The sequence below is a fragment of the Cottoperca gobio genome, chromosome 7 (assembly GCF_900634415.1).
Source record: "Cottoperca gobio chromosome 7, fCotGob3.1, whole genome shotgun sequence".
NCBI classification, from domain to species: Eukaryota; Metazoa; Chordata; class Actinopteri; order Perciformes; family Bovichtidae; genus Cottoperca; species Cottoperca gobio.
This window is the reverse complement of record NC_041361.1, coordinates 19,502,899-19,526,093: the sequence shown is the minus strand read 5'-3', so window position 1 is coordinate 19,526,093 and position 23,195 is coordinate 19,502,899. Positions and strand designations below refer to the sequence as shown.

The following is a 23,195-nucleotide window of genomic DNA, read 5'->3' as shown; positions in this document are numbered from 1 at the left end:
AGTTTGAATAGAGCAGCAGAATCCAATTACTTTGTGGGGCAGAGAAAAGAACCTCTGAGGAATTCATTAGAATCTGTTGGTGAGTAATCACTACAAATCCTACATTTTCTCAAATATAACATCAAATTAGACTTAAAATATATATATTGGGATCTTAAATTGGTCACAGAGACTCCTGTAGAGCCTTACACATTACTGGTACTTTCTAATGTATTTAACAAGCTGACTATTGATATGAGCAAAGATGTAATCTGTTTAAGTAAACGGAAGAAAGTGTTGACTGGATGCAGTGAACAGCAGCTGCCCTGCTTCTCTGTAAGCAACAACCTTACAGGAAGGACCTCTGTCAGAGTTCAGGTCAACAGAGACAGGCTGAGACTTTGGTAAATGGGCCGTGGTCCATTTCAGTTGTGGGGAAGGCAAAAGTGTTGAGATGGGAAACATTTAACTTAAAATGTTATCACAGATAAAATCACAATAAGCATTTACATTTATTTTTCCCAGCAGACATTTGGAGTGGTTATAGAAGGAAAAGCACAGGTGTTACCAATAACACTAACAATGGCTCTTTTCTGTTTAAGTGTCCTAGTATACCACAACAGTGTGACACTATCACTGCTTGTCGAACAGTTCAATAACTTCAGAAACCCCATCCTCCCACATATTTCCAACATTGGATTGGGGGGGGGAGTAAATTGGAATTAAAGATCCCTTTTTATTTGTTACACAAACTACTTGCAACACTTTTTGTGTGTATGGCTATGTGCAACATTACCAATGCCCCCCAGGACAGACGTGGTTGGACAACACATTGTATAAACTATTTATTTTTGAGCACAAACTGACCCTGAGTCAGCATGTAAGACCCAAGGCCTGTTCAGAAAAGTTGTTGTGCATGCAGTCTCTGTAGGTTTGGAAATATTCAGTGGTAGAATGTAACATTTACTCAAGTAGGCCTTCTGTACTGTACTGTACTGTACTTAAATACAAATTCAAGGTACTAATACTTTACATGAGTATTTTCATTTTATGCTACTTTATACTTATACTCCACTCAGATTAATATATTGTACTTTTGACTCCACTACATTTATCTGACGGCTTTAGTTACTTTTTAGATTACAATATTGCATCCCCTTCCCATCCAGTGATAACCATGTACTGTAACTCCAGATGTGTAGATTTTTAATTTTTTTGATGAGCTGATATTAAAGTCTTCCTTTGTGTTATGTGTTCATATGTAAACCTTTTTCAAAAGAATCTTAGACTGGTTGAAAAATGCATTGTCACACAAATGAAAACAGGGCTGTTTTTCTGGGAAACTCATGAAAAGTTGCCTATTAGAGATACGTGGTTCTCAGCAACAAAGCTACAAATATATGATGATCTAGCAGCAGCAGCAATAGTATCAGTAGCAGCAACAGTACTATTAGTAGTAAGAGTAGCAGCAACAGTATTGGCAGTTGCAGTAGTAGGAAGAGTAGCAGCAGCGGCAGCAGTATTAGTAACAGTTGCAGTAGGAGTACCAGCAGCAGTAGTAGTAGTAAAGTTTGCAGCAGTAATAGTAAGAGTAGCAGCAGCAGCAGTAGTAAAGTAGTAAAGTTTGCAGCAGAAGTAGTATTATTAGCAGTGGCATTAGTAGCAGTATCAGCAGTGGCAGCAGTAGTAACAATTGCAGCAGCAACAATAGTAACAGTTACAGTAGGAGTAACAGTATTAGCAGCAGTAGTAAAGTGTGCAGCAGCAGCAGTAGTAGTAGTACAGTTTGAAGCAGTAGTAACAGTAGCAGCAGCAGCATTAGTAGCAGTACTAGTAGCAGTAACATCAGCAGCAGTAGTAACAGTAGCAGCAGCAGGTAGCAGTAATAGTACACAGGATACACAGTGTGACACTGTGTATCCTTTTTCACAGTATAATTTCCACTGGGTCTCTACTATATACAAGTACACACTGATGTTCTCTCCTCTCTCTCCTAATGTTTACAAGCAGGCTGTGAGTGGATCATTTATCCAAACACAGTGAAAGGTAATCTAACCTACGCAGGAAAATCTAATTAGGTTGGAGCCAGTAAAGTGACTTCAGCCCAACGAAGGTGTTTATATGAGGTCTGCCCAGCTGGAGTGAAAGCAAAACTTCTATTACTGATGTTATTAGGCAGCATATAAACACAGTCACTTACCTACTCAATGGCTCCCTCTTTCTCTCAGTCACTCAGTCACCTATTCAGTCATGGTCATCTGAAACAGGCAAGTGTGCCTTCTCTGCAGCAGAGGACATTACATTACATTACAGTTAATTTAGCTGACGCTTTTGTCCTTATTAACTAAAATTATAGAACATTATAGAAACATTATACTGTTTTCCCTCATAGTCTGTTCCTTTTGGAAAGATCAATTACATTCTTAAATACATTTACACACTTTTTCAGAACAATCTAAAAAACAACAAGTTACTCCCACTCCAGAATCTTTCAATTGAAGATAATCAACATGATTAATGCTACTAAAAAACAACTTAACATGTTTAACATTGAACAATTATCATTATGTAGCTTCTGATTAAGAGGAGGACCACTTGCATTTATTTTTCTATTGAACAATATGTTGCAAATTGTAGACCAATATCCTAAACTGGCTAAAGCCAATCCCCTTAAAGGGCCTACGAAATGATATTTTGTCAGTGTTATTGGGCTTGGTATATGATAGAGGTTGCATATCTATTGTGAAATATGCCATATATATTTTTTTTATATTGATGTATTCGTAATAAATCACGATCATAACAGCATAAAAATGGCTTCCGCTAACAACAATCGATCGCTGCGCTGAGAGCATCCACTTCAGCAATGTTCGGGCGATGACGTCACAAGTACAATACAGCCGCCGCAAGTAGAATACAGCCGCCGCCCGTGTTCGTCTGCGTTACAGCTTTCTATATAGCTTTCTGTGGCAAAAAGAGGATAAAATGTTGCGTTTATAGACAAGACAAGTGCGTCGATGAAACCAACAATTTGTGGGCAGCACTTTGAGAGATCGTGTTTCGAACTATGCTCGCCAAGGAAATGAGATTCAAAAATAATTTAAAGCTGCTTAAAAGATGCTGTGCTTACAATAATACCGAAACCCCAGCCAGCACAAGCCAGCACGCCGACTCAAACATGTCCGCCGGTGCAGAGTCCTCCACCAAAGAGACGACGAAATGCATTCGACAAAAGGGAGAGCAAAGGTAAGCCGTGCTACTTGTTTACTGTATTTATTGTTTAAAGCATAAAGCCATAATCAGTCTAGGCCTACTGTATGTAACGAGTTGACATACAAATGTAAACTAATGTAAATGTTTCCTAAATTTCCCTCGGGATGAATAATCTATCTATCTGCACCAGGCCCTAGCCAATATCTGTGTTATTGTTTGTAGTATTAATAACTTTAACTAATTACACTTCATTAGCTTAATTAAGTATAAAGAAAGCTCCATGGCTTAATTTACAAATCCACAAACTAAAACAAAAATCCCATTTTATTCCGTAGTTTGAGTAAAAGCGTGAGTCTATTTAACCTTTAACTATCACCCTATTATTACATAGGTATTGAAACATTGGTGAATGAAGCCACTGACAGAACTGAGGATACCTGTACGATCAGCGACCATCTGTTGGACATCCACACTGGGGAGGAAGCTGTGTGTACACCAGTAAGTATACAGACTGTACGTCATCTGTACATTACAGTTGTAGTACTAGTAGACCTGCACATGACGTGTTAAAAATACAATCACCACATGCATGTACATAATTCATATATTTGTTTAATTTGATATCATTGCTCTCTCAATCAATTCAACCACATGTTTTATTATGAATGTTATTAGATATTTTCTTCACGCAGACATGTATAAACATGCAATACAATTTCAAGCTGGTTTGAATGATTTGTTAGTAAAGTTGTGTCTTGTACATTTCAGACATGTCAGAAAGGAATTGCTGTGCAGACGGATCCCCCTCCACGGACACACCACAAGTCCATGCAGGCGCGACCACGTGTCAGGTCAGCTGGACTGCAAGTTCCAATCCAAGTTGGTTGTTCCAAAGATCAGCATCATAATATATATATATATATATATATATATATATATATATATGTATATGTATATGTATATGTATATATAAATAATATATATTTATATATAAATATAAATATAATATATATATATATATATATATATATATATATATATATATATATATATATAAATATAAATATATATATAAATATATATATATAATATATATATATATATATATATATATATATATATATATATATATATATATATATATATATATCTTTCAAAGTCCCAGCTCCACTCAGCAGTCGGTGGAAGAACCAAACCAGAGGGATGCTGTTGTGCTGTATAGAAGCAGATTCAATCACTGAACTGACATTGTGTTTTGTTATTGACTCTAATAAAGTGCTGATACTTGAACGATGTGTAGTTGTCAGATGGAAACGTAGCACAGATCTTTTGGCACATGATGGCAGTCTGTGGTTCTTACCAAGTATTCCCCAACAACACATCACCAGCTGGCGGTATGCCATATAGTGATACATTCTGTAAAATACAAGACAATACATAATAATAAGCTTTATTTGTATAGCACCTTTCATACAAGAATTGCAGCCCAAAGTGCTTCACAGCAAAAACATAACAATTAGTACAAGGACAGAATAAGAGCATTTACAGTACAATAATCAAGGTGTAGATGTAAATGAGTCTGAAGTACCATTATAAAAATAACCAAATTAAAATAGTATAAAATAGCAGATAAAATACCAAATAAAATAGTAATAAATAGTATAAAATAGTAGATAAAATAGCAGGATTAAAATAATATATAGCAGAATTAAAATTGTATAATAGCTGGATTAAAATAGCATATAACGCGTTATGGTTATGTCAATTGTAATCACTTCAACCTTATTTGCTTATTTATCTATGTATTCTGTAACATTCTGACCATTCGACTTCCCAAAAATACATCAAAGTTTCTGAGCTCTACACATTTGTCCACACAAGTAACTTACTCATTACGTGGCTGATCACCTGCTTGTTGTCTGTCTCTCTTTGAATACCTGTGGTAGGCTGTCTGCAACACACAAACATCCAGACAATTTGATTTGAATCCTGGGTGATCTGTTATGCAGGTTAGTGTTTGCACCATGTCCATCATATTCATTGAATTCCTCCACGACATCCTTTTCTTGGCAGCAGCTCTTCAATTGCTTCCATAATTGTACAGTTTTCACATGTACACCTAAATGTACAAAAGAAGAGTGGTAAGGACATGTACACAATATGCAATATCCAGAAAAAAAGGCCAATATTAACGTCATCTTAATTTCATACTATTTATATGCCTGTGTTTGACAACAGGCTCGTAAGCACTATAGGTGAGACGGTCAGTATACAGACTATACTTTATAAAACAGCGCTGTCCTCCGGTCTGTTTGTTAGCTCATAGCTAATGCTTTATATACAGCCTCGTAATATATGACGTTTGACATCAGACACAACGATAGAACCTCAACCGCAGAAACTTCGAGACAGAATCAAGTTATCAAGCTTTACAGACGTCGATATGTCCAAGTAGAGAAGTAATTGAATATTTAGGGATGAGTAATTTGCGGACAAGTTCTATGAACTATAGTCAAATGTACATACCTGTCTGTGTTCTGTTGTCGCACAGGATCTCTGCCAAATCCAGGATCACCGTCACGTTCATCCGCCTGTCCGCTCCCGTCTGTGTCTCCATTTTGAATACTGTGTCTCGCGCTGCTCTGTTTCCACCACGATAAACTCGTCCGCATGATCTAAATCCACGACACCGGCATCCTCTTCAATAAACACCTCTTCTTGAAGGTGCAACGAGTCTATTGACTATTGACTCACTGTCACTCGATTCTGTCGAAATATCCGAGCCAGAGTCCGACATCACCACGTCTGCCGCTTCTGCCTGTGTATGTCTGTGTATTCAACTGGTGGACTATTTTCTACTTGTGACGTCAGAACACGGCGTTGGGTGTTTCCGGTAGCAACAATGTAAACATCGGTGGTCGACATACTAAATCATGATTTATTAAATACTGCGATCATTATGTCATAAATAACATATCATTTTACACCACAAATAGCATTTACTATCATCAGTAGAAATTCATGTTTATCATTTCGTAGGCCCTTTAAACATTACGTGTTGGGTTCTGGATGAAGATTGGCACCATTTAATAAGTACAACTATTCTGTTAGGTAAAGTATTTATATTAAAAAACTGAAGCTAACTTTCTTAAATACATAACAAAGCCAATTTTTTTTGGAAGGAAATAATTGCAATACAACATGAAATGAGACTGGAAATGGGATCTTCTTTCTTTTATTATTGTCCAATTGTTTTTTTTTGTTTTTTTTGTTATATTGGTATTTCATCATATTGTCGTTTTGTTATGTGAATTATTTTGCCTGTATTCATTTTTTAAATAGCAACATAAAATATTATACCACAGGACATTACAATAAGTCACATTTAACACTCACTGGAGGCTCTAATATGAATAGTATACAAATAACAAAATGTAAATACAGAGTAAAACACAATGTGAAAAAAATCCTGCATGACCTATTCAAGTCCTCTATAGTTAATATCAGGTAATGATGAAAGTGATTTTATGATCTGGTCGCCCACGCGCACGCGCGCACGCACGCACGCACGCACACACACACACACACTCTCTAACTACTCCCTCTTTCCTTGACGCCAGACCCTGAGGCCGGCCTCCCTCTACCCAGAGCCAATTGCGGCGCGCCAAACAGGCGAGCCTTCATGAGCCGACCCCCTAATTTGCCTGGTATAATATACCCAACTCCGATCATGTGACTGTTAAGCGAACTACCAGCCCTCTGGAGAGAGAGTGATAGTGTGTGTTTGAGTGTGTGTGCGTGTGTGTGTGTGTGTGAGAGAGAGAGAGAGAGAGAGAGAGAGAGAGAGAGAGAGAGAGAGAGAGAGAGAGAGAGAGAGAGAGAGAGAGAGGAGAGATAATGTGGAGGAGTAGAGCAATGCAAAGACCGTGTCGTGGAGTTACATTGCCATTACGCACTATTACGCACTGACAGATACTTTCAAGAGAAGAGCGTACGTCGCAGAGGAGCGGATTGTTGGATTCCTCACATATACAAGTGAGTGTAAGTAGGGAACGCTGCTGTGATTTCATACAGTTTGCTTATTTGTGTGTTTTTTGTCTCGCATTGTCGAGTACAGCATGACTCTGCTGAGTAAATGAGGAGGCATTTTAAATCTATAGTACATATGCACGCTTGTAGCGACACTGTATGCTTTATGGAACATGCTGCTGCTGCTTGCTATAATATGTTAAACTAATATTGGGACTTATAGTTTTTTTTTCTGTGTTCTGACTAGTTGTCACGGTGTTAAACGTGTCATAAATCGCGAGTTAACCTCCATAACTGATTACACATGGTGAAGACCAGGCGCGCATCATGCTGTCAAAGCCTCTTTGATGTTTCACGGCGGCAGGGTAACCATAGGGCAAATGACTTAAAGACTTGCCCAGGCCAAGTGTTAACACACTCTCTTCCCAAACTTCAGCAGCAGTAAACCACATCAACCCCTGATGTCATATAATTGTATCACATAAGCAACCATATTTAAGTCACATTTTGGTGTTAGATCAGGTGATCAACAACAGCAGTGCCAGAACATTTGTATTAAAGGTCCTGTGGTTGTGATAGCCTAACTCAAAGTCAATAAAGTAATAATAATAATAATAATAATAATAATAATAATAATAATCCAATTAATCTAGTCATTTTCCCTGTGCCACCTAAAATCTCTGTGAGGACCTCTGGAGGTCTACAGGCTTCCCTTTGGAAATGGCAGCTTTTTAGCTTTACAGAAGAGGGCGCACAATCATTTTGTTTTCAGCCTCTTTTTTATGTTCTTGCAACACACATATGCAGCCTTTTAAGGTTTTAAAGGGGATTTTATCGTCCTGTTTAATCATCATAAACCACTCATTGCATCTAAGGCCATTTGATAATGTCTAGCATTTTTTAATCCATGTAAATGTAATGTGGTGCATTGTTTGTGGGCTGTTTGCTGGATATAAATAGACACTTAATCCTACACTCATCATCACATTGAAACCTGCTGATCTTACACTGAATGACTGTGATGAAATATCACCCCTTTAACCACTGCCTTTACCTTACCGGTACTCTGCAGGAGGTTTTTAGGTGAAATGTATAGTTTGATTCTAATTTTTGAGAGTATATGTAGCATTGCAATTGTTGTTTTCTAACAGGATAAACTGTAATGAGAACCACTAGAGGGGAATACAACACATCATTAAATGACAGCAGAACCATGTGGTTTTAATGTTCTAAGTGGTGAGAAATGGGAACCCCTCATTCCACATGGTCAGCTTGAAGTCTGAACCAGCAGCTGCAGCGTCTACACGCACACACACAGTCTTCAAATTCCACTTCCTTCTCACGTGGTTAACTTTCCTTTTGAAGTGCCATCAGCTGCAGACCTCTGGAACCAGCAGCAGGTAGTACATAGAGACCAAATCATAATAATATATTTTAGTCTTTCAGCTGGTTTACTTATTTTGGATCCAGTATAAACTTGGGGGATTGTCTTGTAAAACATTAACCCCCAGGTCAGACTAACCTGACTGAGTGTTGCTGTGCTGTTAACAAACCTGTTAACTGTAAAGTTACATTTAGGTCAAAACCTCGTTTTTTACAAAAACAATGTTGTTTTGGCTGGTATTCAATGCAATTCCAAGACACATTTCTTCCATTGCAATAATACACTCATTTGTTTTTTGCAGGTAGAATACAGAAGTTTTTTATCAACATTCAGACAATCACCAGAAAAACAGATTGATCTACAGAGCAGAGCAGAGACCAGCTGCCATTTATCCGTACAGGAATGGTGGATCACTTGCCGCTTGGTGAGGAGACCTTCCTGTATTATACCGGCACCCCGGGGTCTGACTACAACAGCCTGTGTCACCACGGCAATGGTGGCGCGTTGCCGGGCATCATGGTAACCGACGCGTGCATCTACGATCACCACCACCACCCTTACCAAGGGGTGACGCTCTCATCCTCCCCTCACGTCTCTGAGGATGACCTCAGCGACTCCTCCAGCCCTCGTTCCTCCATCTGCTCCAGCCCAGAGTCCTCGTCACTGACGTTGCGGCACGTTCTCGGCTCCAGCTACGAAAGCAGGAGCAGCAGGAGCTGTGGAAGCTGTAGCTCCTCAGGGGGGGAGAGTCAAGACAGCCTGTTGGACCTCCTCCTCTCACAGGCCTCCCTCACCACCTCTTTAAGCTCTAGTACCAGCAGCAGCTCTCACTCTTCTTCTCCATCCCTATCCTCCGCACCCTCTTCTTCATCCTATCTGCCCCTCTTTTACCCATGGGCCTGGCCTGGGAGTCCAAGAAGGAGCAACGGCTGACTCTCCTCCACCAGCAGGCCAAAGAGGGTTGTTACGAGTTACCTGTCTTCCTGGACGAGCTGCAGGACCCTACGGCGCTCTTCTTTCAGCCAACACTGGAGGAGATTGAGGAATTCCTGGAGGAGAACATGGTGTTAGCAATCGAGAAAGAAGAGGAGGTGAGCGATGAGGCGATGTCGTCAATGTCAGAAGATGCTGAAGCAAAAAGTTCAAGGATATTAGCAGGAGAACTCGTATCAGTGTCACAGAACTCAGATCAGACTGTGCCGGTGGCTCATTCTCCACTGTCATCCTACACAGAGACCAAACATACACCATGTGCATCTGATATGGACAGCTCACCATCAGTAGTGGATGTTAGTTGTATAGCTAGTTCTACCAGTAGTGTTGATGGGATCAAACAGGAGGATTGTGGTTCACCGCTAACTTCATCAGAAGGTACCAGTGCCTCCAGTGTGCCTGTCATCCTACAAATCCAGCCCATACAAATCAAACAAGAGCCTAACCCTACCGCCGTATCAGATGCGGTCACCCAGCAAACCCAGTCTCCAAAAACCCAATCCCAGCCAAACCAGGCCCCATCAGATATCAAAATCGCCCAACTCCTGGTCAACATCCAGGGGCAGACCTTTGCCTTGGTGCCTCAGCTGCTTTCCCCAACAAACATTACCAGCTCAAGCAAAAACGGAACCACCTTTTCACCCAAATTTGTACGGATTGCGCCTGTGCCTATTGCTGCAAAACCCATTGGGCTTGGGGAAGGCGGGTTATGTGGAGGCTCAACTGCAGGGGTCCTCGTTTCAGGTCAGAGGTACCAGAAGAGTGCAGTAGCAGACCTCATTAAAATGCACAAGTGCTCTTTTCCCGGCTGTAATAAGATGTACACCAAGAGCAGCCACCTTAAAGCCCATCTGAGGAGGCACACAGGGGAGAAGCCCTTCGCCTGCACGTGGCCCGGCTGTGGCTGGAGGTGAGCAGAACCAAGTGTCTTTCTACTCTGCCAAGGAGTATATGTTTTCGGTTTGTCTGTTTGTCAGTGGAATTATAGAAAAACTTGGTGGAAGGGTGAAGCATGGGCCAAGGGGAAACAATTGAATTTTGGAGCGGATCCGAATCAGGGGGCTCATACACAAATTATTTTTCAGTTTTGTTAACATAGGCGAGATCTGCATCAACAGAGTACTGTTCTAGTTTATAAAATCCAATAATTAAAATAATCAAAGAGCTGATGAGAGCAACCGTTCACTGGAGGGATTAAGATAAATGAGAGCTATATTAGAACACTTTTGCTTCCTCCAGACCTTCATCCATTGCAACAGAGAACTGATCAAAGGTTTGGATGAGTAAAAGGAGATGAGCAATTGGATTGAGGGTTGGATTAAATACACATTACATAGAAAATGCAGCTAAGTGGGTCTGCAATGCACTGGCAGTGTGAAGTGCTCTATATATTTATCTACTCTACAGAGATTACATTAACCACAGTTATCAATTTATGCTGGGACTCATATACAGACAGCTGTTGATAATTGACTTTTCCAATGTGTGTAGACTTTGAAGACAAGAATTAAATACATTTTGAGTGTAAAGAATAGCAATGAAGGTACTATTTATTGTGTGGCTATTACAGGTAAGAAGAAACGGTGACACTGTTTAGAGAAGGACAGATCTTAATCCACCAAGTGCAATTGGATGGAACTGTTGCATTGTTGTTACTCTTTTCTTAGGGCTGAACCATGTTGGTTTCAGCAGTCTCAGTTTGGATCAATAGATAGTTTATGGATGAGAGGGGATGGGATGGAAACTACTTTCAAGTCTGTTCAAGACGGTGACAGTTTGTTCTATTCTACATGCTAGCTGTGTGTCCCCACTATCAGTTAGCATGGTTCAAGTTGTAGATTAGATAGAACGCCTTTTGAAGTTTTTCTGCAAGCAGACTTTGCCCCTTGCTAGCTATTCTACTTGTTTGCTTACTGTGTGCAACCGCTTCACACACATGTACATTAATGCAGCAAAGATATATTATTCATGATTATTGCAGAATCAAGTAAAAGGTTTTCACTTCAGACCCAGAATTTATTTATCATCCAAAGTACTTTTTTTTAAGACTCCTTGGCTGGAAACTGGCGTCATTTGCTTTTCTGTCCTTTAATCATTGATTTTCATCTAAAATCCTGATTTCAACGATTGTATCCAAAGTACAAATTCCAAGTTTTGGATTCCTCCACTATACATACAGTAGAGTTATTGCCCACAGGTGCATGTTGTGTGTGTGTCTGCATGTGTGCATGTCTTTCCACGCATGATTGGATGCATGGTTAAGTTAGGCCAAGCATTATGGTTAAAGATAAATTATGGTAAAGATTTGAGTTTAGAATTTGTATTAGCTTTATGTAAGAAAAGTAATGCAAATATGCCGGTGTGTATGATGAAGAGTGAATCAGATAAGTTTAGCTAACCTCAGCACACTTTATCAGTCTGTTCTGCACCTGCAACCACTTAAAACCCTTCACTTTCTTTTCACAGAAATAAATGATGTGTTTAATGCATTTTTAGCATACACTTTCCCCCTGTGGAAGCATGTGTAATGGCATCAAGCTGATGATGATTATGGCACGTTCAAAGGAATAGATAGACATTTCTCATGACCAATGTTTCCCCTCTGTTTGCAGTCTTTATGCTAAGCTACTCTAATTGACTCCTGGCTCAGGGCCCATAGCAACAGACATGAGAGCAGTACCGATCTTCTCGTCTAACTCTTTGCAATAAAGCAAAAATATTTAGTTGTTTTGGCTGACACATGGATACATCTACATTTGTATGTGTTGCAGGCATAGAGGACCATACATTTCTTTAATTGAATCAAAGCATAATACCCCCAAACTCCCCAAACTACACTTCTGGAGTCTTTATATGACAGCAGCAGTACACTGTCTCCCTTTCCTTACTCCTCTCCCTCTGGGCCAGGAAATGGAGGTGAGCTGGGGAGTCAGGCACCTCTTGCCCTCCGTAACCTTAGAATAGATCCATGTGTTTGCCCTTCCGAAGTAGAGAGGAGTGGTATTTCATTGGCTAGACTCCGTCATATAACTCAGTGAACTTTATATTTCTTCCTTTGCCAAACAGTTTTTTTTCTTCTTCTTTTCTTCCTCCTCTTTCTATCTGGTTGTAGTTTATGGTCATGCTTATGTACAAATCTGGACGCACAGACAAAGTCACATGTAAGCACTTAAAGGAAACGCACTCACAGTATTTTCAGCTCAGACCTGCATGGAGACTCTCATGTGAGGGTTTGCATTGGACGGCTGGGCTCAAACCCAAACAGTTTGCTGTAATAACACTGTGACGTGTGTGTACTCTGCAGCTGTCATCATTGTCTTTGTCAGCTGATGCATTCATCTCTACAACAAGGCAATGTTGTTGGGTAGTGACGGAGCTGCATTATATTTGGACACATAGAGCTTAATTGACACGTGAAGAAAGAGTACTTACCTTACTATCAGTCAGTTATGATATGTTATTGATGGTCCTGGGAAAGTGCGAGAGTGGGGCCTGGCAGAAAACAGCCTCTGTGGAGCTAGACAGGATCTAGTGTCCTGCTAAACAACTAATTGAGGAATTGAATCCAGCTCCTCTGGTTTAAAGTAATCCGTTTTGGAACACCAGTCAAAAGAGGTTTTAGGGTTGCTTGTATATGTAGGAGGCAAACTTCTGCCATTGATTAGTGCTGCCTTGCATTAATGTGATTTCCCTTTCAACCTACACAGAGTTGAAATTGAGCCGAACATAAACAGTGACAGGAGACACAAAGGGCTTTGAGCTGACAGGATAAACTACACCGAAAGAGACAAGGAGAATAAAGATGGCAGATGGAACTCTGTAAAGTGCGTCTGCCAATATCTCTGTTACTGTAATTTTCCAGGTGTGTAACCAACCTGACAGCCCTACCTTTTCCACAACTGTTTTCGCTACTGGCTGCAGAGCAGAGTTTAGGAACAAGCTAGAACAAAGCCTGCGTATGTGTTTCCCACAGCGCCCACACTAATATGTATACTATGTGTTGTGCTGTAGCCACACCAAGCAACCTCAAGGACTTAGGGTGCAAGTGAAAAACAGCCAGAAGTGCCCTCCAACCATGGAGCAATAAACTGTGTGAACTTCTCCAAAATCCCTCGAACGTATTGAGCTGAGAAACCTTAGAAAGTTGGAATAGGAGGGGGAGGAATAAAGATACAGAGGAAGAGTTATAGTAAGACATAGAATGAGTTTGAGAGAGACAGGTGGTGAGGCTATGAGAGAGAACTAACACATGATAAATCCCCATCCCCCCAAAAGAAAAAAAAAAAGATTTGAAGAACAATAAGGCTGTCTATTTGCATAAGTCCTAAATCCATGTTGTGTTGAAAGATCCTCCCCAGTGCAGTATGTTATAGTTGGGCTAAGGCCCAGTTTGAGTCAGTAGAATAGCTGTACATGGTTTTTATCATGCCCCAGCTTGAAGCTGATATTGTACAGCTTTAGGGTGTAATGTGTACATGCGTGTCACACACAGATTACCATGAGGAACACATGTACAGTCACATAAAGTACAGAGCATAAAAAGACTGATGTGGTTTCAGATTTTTATCTTAATAACGACATCCCTCTTGGTGTAGATTAAGAAACCTGGCTAACCCCTTTAGCAAACTCTCAAATGACAGAACACAAAGTAATTTTTCCAAGAGGCTTTTATGACTTGTTTGTTTATGTTAAAGTTGCATACTTCTATATTTGGAATGGATCAAATAAAAGAGGTCATTAGAAGTGACAAACCCAAAGATTTGAGTTATGATCCAACTGCAGTTCCCTTCAGCTCCATGAATGTTAAAGCACTCTTTTTAGCTTATTATTTTTGTTTTGTGGCTCGCAACTTGACTGTTGTGGTTTAGTCCAACTGCTCTCATCAACTTAACCAGCAGCAGCAAGCAGCTGAAAAACCAACTGTGCCCTACACTGCAGCACCAAACAGAGAAAGTTAGCAGCGTACTTGTGGAACATTCACTGTAGCAGCTAGAAGTCATATATTTAAAGATTTTGTGGAGACCAAAACCGAGCCAAAAACAGAGTGAATATTACTTTCAAAAACACACATCCTAATGAATGCTACTGTTGGTGTATGTTTTCTGGATGTATAATAGGCAACATTTGCCATTTCAAAAGTTAGAAAAAGTACTGTATGTCAGGGTTATGTTTCATCTTATTCTGCTAATGATTTGCCCATATACCAGCTACATATAGATTAGCTATATATCCCTATAGTTTTACTATATAGTAAACCTATTGTATGTATAATATATCTGGACTATAACTCATATTAGAACATGCTTCATTGCTGCAGTCATGAAGAACAAATCTTTCACATTTTGAAAGGCTTGTGTTAGTGCATGCATATGTGTAGGCGTCAAGGACTATGTCTTAGTTGAACTAATTCTTTAGAATTGTGTTTCGTAGAAGTCAGAGCAGTTCAGCATCCTAAAGCAGCTACAACGCATTTGTAAACAACTAATTTTAATTGTTTTTATTCTGTCCCATAGAAGTGTACTGCATTGATGTCAATATAATCATTATCTATACACAAGTTAAGTTGACTTCGTGGCCATGTAAGTGACATGGCTCTAGGGATGGCAATGTCGGTCAAAATATCTCAACAACTATCGGATAGACTGCCATGAAGTTCCCAGAGGATGAATCCTACAGACTTGGGTGATCCCCTGTCTTTTCGTGTAGCACCATTGTGGCATTGGGTGAAGTGTCTCAAAAACTATTGGATGGATTGCCATGCTATTTGGTACATTCATATTCCTATCAGAAAGAACTTAACTTAACTTCTCATCTAGCTCCGCCATCAGGTTGTACTTTGGTGACTCTAGGTTAAAATGCCATCTCAATGCCAATCAATCAACCGAACGGGTCCTGAAATCTGAGAGTTTGTTTTGAGGTTCTGATTTTTTCAGATTGCACATTTTAGCTTAACAACATCTTCTTTTTATTGGGCCATTAAAATGATGAATAGGCCGGTTGTGTAATCCATGTCTAGAGTGGAAATGGGTTTGAAATAACTGTGAGTGGTGTCTATATACCTCTGTAAATTATCGCCTTCATGCCTTCAGCCTGCCGCTGCTGCTGCTACTGGAAATGCGACAGGAAATAAATCTGTGTTACAGATTTATCTGATTTTAACAGCTTTACTAATATATACGCACACACACGCACACGCGCACACACACACACACACGCACGCACGCACGCACGCATGCACGCACGCACGCACGCACGCACGCACACACACACACTCATATACACTCATATACACTCATATACAAAACGCACCACTCTTATCATTCTTTTAACCCTTCACTGTCATGATATCGAAGCTGGCCGGAGCCCATAGAGACTGGAGCAGAGCAAGCCAGGAATAGACTGGGCATGGGTTTGCGGTACTCATGTGTTGAGCTAAATATGGGATGGCTCTTTCACTTTACAGAGAAGACGCAGGGCAATACACATGTACAGTGTAACGTCACAACTCTCAGATTACCCTCATATAAAAGAGGTTGACATGGCTATTTATTCTTTTGACAGTTTAAAGCTTGATGGCATCCCTTATTTTTATACAGGAAGTGCAGTGTACACAAACAAGGTTAATTTATGTACAGAAGTGGGAGTATTTTAAAATGACAGCGAAACAGTCAGTTTCGTGTTGACGGACAGCTGCAATCAGGGCATAAAACACAAAAATTGGACGTAACCAGTCGCAAAGTATTATTAAAGAGATGCTTAATGTTCAGAATAATGTCATAAATCCCATCCTGTTGTTTCCTTACGGCAGGTTCTCCCGGTCTGATGAGCTGTCCCGACACCGCCGCTCACACTCGGGAGTGAAACCATACCAGTGCATCGTCTGCGAAAAGAAGTTTGCCCGCAGCGATCACCTGTCCAAACACCTCAAAGTCCACCGCTTTCCACGAAGCAGCAGGACAGGACGCTCTGCAAACTGACTCTTCTGACCCCACTCTGACGGACTGACGCTAACAGAGGTTGGGGGGGCTGTGCTCGTGTATGTGTGTGTATTTCTGGTGACGAAAGACAGAGGGGGGGGGGGGTGAAAGTCCAAACACCTTTTTAAAGGGGTCTGTGCAGGACTCTTGAGCTTGTGTGTGTTTATGTTCAAATGTGTACGCGTGACGTACATTCATGGTACTGTTATAATTTATTGGGTGGCGAGGAAAAGACTGTAAAGACTAAACTAAAACAGAAAACTGTTACTTGACACAACACCCTCACAGGTGGAATAAGCTTCTTGTATATAACAACTTTTTTTGTCTCACTCAAATCTTTTAGCTGATCTGATTTGAAGAAAGATTTGATACTTTATTTTTACACTTTGAGGTGTGTGTGTGTTATTGCTGGAGTCAAAAGCCTTATATATATATATATATATATATATATATATATAAATTTTAAATGCATCACTAAGGGGTCTGCTACTATTTAAAACCCCATTGTTTGTACCTTCCTGGAGCCAAATGTTGTTTTAAAGTAACAGCAAAAAACTAATTGCTTAATGGCTTGAATTTAATTTGTTGCCCAACAACAAGGGCTTAATGGACATTGAGAACTATTGGGCTCTTGATAGACAGCAGAGTAAATGCATCAACATTCCTGTAGCTTTGAAGAAGTGTCTCTGTTGCCTTTGAGTCTTGTTACAGGAAGTAACCTCAAACACAAGAACAATGCTCATGTTCATGTTGCATTACTGCTCACCAACCAATCATGTCACAATATAATTTGCACTGGCACACATGACATTTCTGGTTGTCTGCCCACACTAAGTATTTTGTGAAGTGAAATTGTGATCTGACTTGGCTCATTGTTCTGTAACACCTTTTTGTCTCATCTGGTCAAGAGACTGTTTAGCAGAACATGTTCATGGTCTTTCTGGATCTAAACAAATTGGGGTACAACTACATCCAATGATTATCTGTGAAATATTTCAACCCAAGGTTGTTCCGTCTTCAACTCATGATACTCCACATCATTTCTTTTCTGGTTTTGTGATGCCATATCATTTAATACTTTATGTCACTTTATTTTTTTTCATATCATTGCTGTCAAAACATAGACAAGACATTGATGAGTGGCACAAGGAAAGGCTGGAGTCCAGGTGACTTGGTGGAACACATTAACTCACACTGGTCTTATCTAGCATATTAAATATATTGCCTGCTCTTGCCAAATCAAGTTTCTTGTTTCCCTCTACTGTACATAGCTACATTTCAATAGAGATATCTTTTAAATATCAAATTAAATTAACTGGTTTACATACAAATTTAATTTTGCACTTGTTGCCTGTTTGTTAAGACTGGGATTATGTGCCATCAAACCATAAATTCACCCGAGACCAACAAAATAAAGGTATATAAGCGAGCCTATGTAACTGTTATTGGCTATGTCAGGATTACAGTGCATGTTAAAACGTAGCATAACAGTAGCACAAGCAGAGAAGAGACATGTTAGCAACGTTACCATGTTAGCAAACATTCAATACCATGAGTGTTTTTTCGTTTTTTAAAAGAATGAATGTGCTATGTTTTCTTTCAAAAGTTACATAGACTCGTATGAGGAATATTTTTGTACCTTTCTTATCAATCTTTATTTCCTAAATGAAAAATGAAATGACTTGCATTTTAAATTTAACTGGAATTTTTTTCTGCTTTTTTGTTGAGACTGGAATTGTGTGCTGTTACAGCATGAAATAACCAATCAGATGGGATCTTTATGAATCCCTTTTTATTTACTTTGGTCTTTGGTCACTTGTTACAGTTTATTTGTCAAAGGTAAATCGAACATTGAAGAGCATTGACAAACACTATTATCTGTCCCTGGTCTTGAACATAGCAGATCTCTGGCCATGAAATGAGCTGCCTTTGCCTTGTACTGTAGGGCAACATTGACTGTTTTGCTTTTTTGTCATATTACATTTACTTGTATAGATTGCTTTAGTGTGCGTCATTCTGCATCTCAGTTGAATTAAACCAAATGTATCATGGGAGGGACGCAAAATGCCTGCTGCACAGACATGGTTTTCTGTGCCATTAAGTCAAGGATCAGTTGGCAACATTCAGTATTGAAATAGTTTTAAGAAAGGAATGTTAAAATTAGAACTGGAATGGAGTTGGACAAACCATTTGAGTCTTGGGTACGCAGCAGCTGAATGAGGCGCTGTATGGAAGAAGTGTATTATCGATATAAAGCATTCCTTCCATACAATCATAAGAAACACTTCTCTGAATGGGTGTCATTTGTGAGCCTGTGAATGTATGTAAATATGGTATATGCATCTATAAGGAGAACTGAAATATTCTTCTAGTGATTTCTGTGATTGTGAAATATTTTTTTAAAATATGTAAAGAAAGAGTACATAACGTGATAATTCAAATATATAGGGAAAGATCTGGTAACTTATCTTTTGTGACGGGTTTTTACACAACACATTTAGAAGGCTCATGAAATGTTTCATAATATATCCAACAGGAATATAAATTTTTCCTCAATTTCTAACATTTTCTTGACTTGCAGACCCAAACTGTATGTATTAATAATGTATTATGAAACATGTGATGATAATGTTGTGTGCTTTGTAAACACGTTACAAAGAAAGAGTTGCTTAAAATGTTATATTTTTGCTTTTGTTCTTACGTAAAACACATTTACAATAAAAATGCCAAAACTAAAGATGTTTTCTCTTGTTTTCTTCACTTTGGTAGAATTCAGTTATTGTAGTCGGCTAAGGCATGGGTTCCCAAATTTTCTGTGGCCAAGGCACACCGAAGACCAAGCCAAAATATCAAGGCACCCCTCTAAAACACATCGTATCACTGTCATCACTCTGTGAACATTTATTTAGCCTAGTCCTTGTAAACTAGCTATTCTCCTTCACACTAGCAGAGAGCCTTTGATGTGTCACACTCTAATATTTCCCACCATGCGCAAATGGCCGCGGCACACCATTTGGGAACCACTGGGCTAAAGTAACATGTTCAGGCCAAGTTTAGGCAAGATTAATCTGGAATAAAAAATGAATAATGTTTAAAAAAAAAGGTCACATGAAAATAAACTGCTGTCAACAAAATGACTAAGTAATGACTCTGCAATTACACAGTCATACCTATCTAAAGTTTGCCAACAGAAAATGTTGCTAATAGTTTAGTCTTGTGCTAACCGTAGCCGTGAGCTAGCCACTAGAAGGCTAAAATTCAAGCAACATTTCTCTCCGTCTTTGAACTTTGCCGATATTATCAGACTCTCTTTGATAAATACGTCTTCTTCTATTCGGTTGCTTTGCAGTGTAGGCAGTTGTTGCCAAAGCTGTAATAGCAACTTTTCCTGCAGGATACTCCCGCTGTTGAATCAGGCTCTTCAACATCTGAAGGGACATGTATGTGCATGCCAATAGGAACGCCCTCTCTCTGAAATGACCTGTGATTGGCCAAAGTCTCTCATTGCGGACTAGATTTTCTACAGCCTGTGAACTCTATGAGCTGCAGAAGTCTAGTTTTCTCTCTCAGACAACTTAAATTATAATATGCTGAAAGGTTATTGTGAAATTGTTGCCCAATGATGCCAAAAATACACTGACTACCCTAGCATTCACTTCCATCGGAACTGAATAACACCAAAATAACTTTTGCATACACTGACCTACACTAAGTACTACAAATAACAATGTCAAGATTTCACAATAAAGACAGTAAATGATCTAATTAGAGGAGAGATCAACAGAAATCACAAGGATTTAAACCCATGATCTCCTGTTTACCAGACAGACGCTTACACAACTAAGCCACAGATCCACTGTGAGAACGTGTCAGTGTGGATTTACAGTCGCATGTAATATACAAGAAAGCAGATGCAATTTGACTCATTTATCAATACTAATTATATGGTGAACACTGAGTGTAAAGTGTGTCTCCCTCACATCCTTTGGAATTGGGAATGACAAAATGTTTTAATTATTATGTGGAGAATACACTTTAACACCATTGATATGACAGCAGTATATTAACCAGAAACATAAAACAGAACTGTACAGAGCACAGCCCCGAACATTCAGTAAATCCCAGTGATATCACATTTTTGGCTGTTGGCAGTCCAATTATATCTCCTGTGTAAATAGGAAATTGTTTACTGGCTTAAATTTAAGCCATATAAATGATGTGATAATGTGATAATGATGTGTCTAAAGTCACTCCATATTTAATAAAAGTGTACTACATTTACCCTCATCTACTTTATTTGAGTGTTAATGCACTATGTATAGCTGTTACGAAACAAAAAAAGAATGTTTCCATGGCACTTCTTTCTGCTAACAATCCCACAATGCAATGTGTTGCAGTGATGAGGCAAAAATGATTGCAGTTTTAGGCTTTAATAAAACTAATATAGTACAGTGTGTCACTTACTAGTAAAAATAGAGATGCTTTTTCCGTTATGCATTTTAAAGGGGCAAATGAAATCCCATATATAAAAACTAATTCAAATATATTTGACTATTATCCACATACTTTATAGATCAGGGAGAGGGAGGGAGAGAGAGAGAGCGAGAGCGAGAGCGAGAGCGAGAGCGAGAGCGAGAACGAGATTAAAAAAACTGTTTCCCGTAACGTTGCATCAGGAACATAATGCTGGGAAACGTGAGAAATGTCAATGTTATATTTGTACCACATGGCAAATTTGCATGGAAATTATACCCCCATTCTCTGCTCTCACTTCCAGCCTCGTTTTTTTTCTCCCCACAACTAACTCCCCCTTCTTCACAACATTTTTAAAGAATGGCTTTGGATGTTTTCTGCCTCTGAGCGTGTTTGCTGAGTCATTGTGTAAAAGGCACAGATGTAGCATCTAGGTAAGAGGTAGCAGCTAACAGGAAAAGCAAGCCGTTTCTGTATGTGCGAGGTCTGTTATGAATATAGATCATGTTGATTTATGAGCCAGTGCAGTCTCAGAGGCATTCTGGGATGCAACAGAAGGATTTAATTCAACACATCTGGATCTGAACTGCACTTTATTGGTTGCTCGTCTCAGGTTTAGCATTGAGGCTCCTTCTTCTGTCGATGTCTGTGGGTCCAAGATTTTCTGAAAAAAATATTCAGCTTACTCATATTACTAGGCAACAAGTACCATCCATTGAGAAAAGGAAAGACATTAAACAGTTAAGTTCAGTGAGGCAGTTAATAGAGATATACATAAATCAACAAGTGTTTCCTAGTTTCCCACTCTGCTTGTTTACAGAGCCAGAGGTGAATTTCTGGAGAAATTGGTGGTTTAGTCTCAGCCACGTTCATCCACCACTACGGACGGCAAACAAGCTCGGACAAGCAAGCTCGGACACATCCTTTGAAATGTGTTGATGGTGTGAAACATGAAAAAAAACAAATGTTCATGTATTTGGTTTTACATTATGTTATTTTGATGTGTGATTAATATGTACAGCTTCTGTCACGCAACCAGGAAGTCTGACATTGTCTTGGTAAATGAGTTAGCTTTAGGCTCCAAGGTAGCCATGTGCTTTTAGTTTAACGGCCTTGACATTTTGGCTAAGCAACTGTGGATGCCATGCTGCATTACTTGCAGTTTCTATGAGTGTCGTAGGCGTAACAAGAGATGATCAGACAACAGGATACCGAAGAAAAACTCTATACTATATATTTATACTATAATAAATTATAATGTCCTAATATTATATTTGATGCGTCAAGATCTGAAGTTATGAGAAGTTATGTGTCTTAATATTGAATTGAAGTGAATTGAACTTGCAAACATTTAAATAAGAAATGTATATATAAAAAATTAAAAAAGAACAGAAAAATAACGTGAACATATACAACAGACTTTCAATAAATTTACATTTCATGTCCGAAATGGAATTAGAAGAAGCAACATGCTTATCTAGTCCTACTCTTTTTCTATTCTAATCAATAGTCAAGCAATCACACAACTAAACCACTATATTCATATTCATCATACATGCTCAACAACGCTACCCAATCAAGAATGTGGAAAAGAAATAAGGCTCTGTTTCTATTCTCCCTCCAGTTGTTGTTTCACATTTACTGTTACTCTGTCTCTTAGCATCTTACTAGCTTAGCTGCAGTTTAGAGCTTAACAGGAACTTGCAGGATTTTTCATTTAGCAGACACTCTTATCCAGAGTGATTTACAGTGAACTAACTAAAGGGACAACTCAGGGTTAAGTACCTTGCGCTGGGGTACAATGGTGGCAGCCCTTGTATTGAACTCACAACCTTCTGGATTGGATGACATACCACCAGACCACTAGGCTATCACCACCCGTCTATGAAATGCCGCTAACACCTGAATGCTCAGTGAACACAGCAAACTTAAGCTAAACCAGGTGTCTGAGCCATCCAATACAGGCGTGTCAGAGAACCTCAACACCATGCAGTGCAAGGGAAGTAGACGTGTCTGAAGGCCTACCAGCATGCACTGGGGCAATGGAATTATCACTGTTTTCAACATTTTATCTGTTACTATGAACTGCATTACATTTTGCAATGTCACTTTTCCATATTATTGTTTACTTAGTTAATAAGAGTGAG

At 39.2% G+C, this 23,195-nt stretch overlaps 1 protein-coding gene across 1 annotated transcript; it reads left to right on the top strand.

The window, feature by feature from the left end:
- Positions 1-7,062: 7,062 nt before the first annotated feature.
- On the top strand, positions 7,063-19,304 carry LOC115011234 (Krueppel-like factor 15). The gene is given in 4 exon segments (XM_029436300.1): positions 7,063-7,227; positions 8,907-9,478; positions 9,481-10,508; positions 16,407-19,304. Coding segments are annotated over 3 exon segments (1,668 nt in total). The 5' UTR covers positions 7,063-7,227; positions 8,907-9,007; the 3' UTR covers positions 16,576-19,304.
- The last annotated feature ends 3,891 nt before the right edge of the window (positions 19,305-23,195 follow it).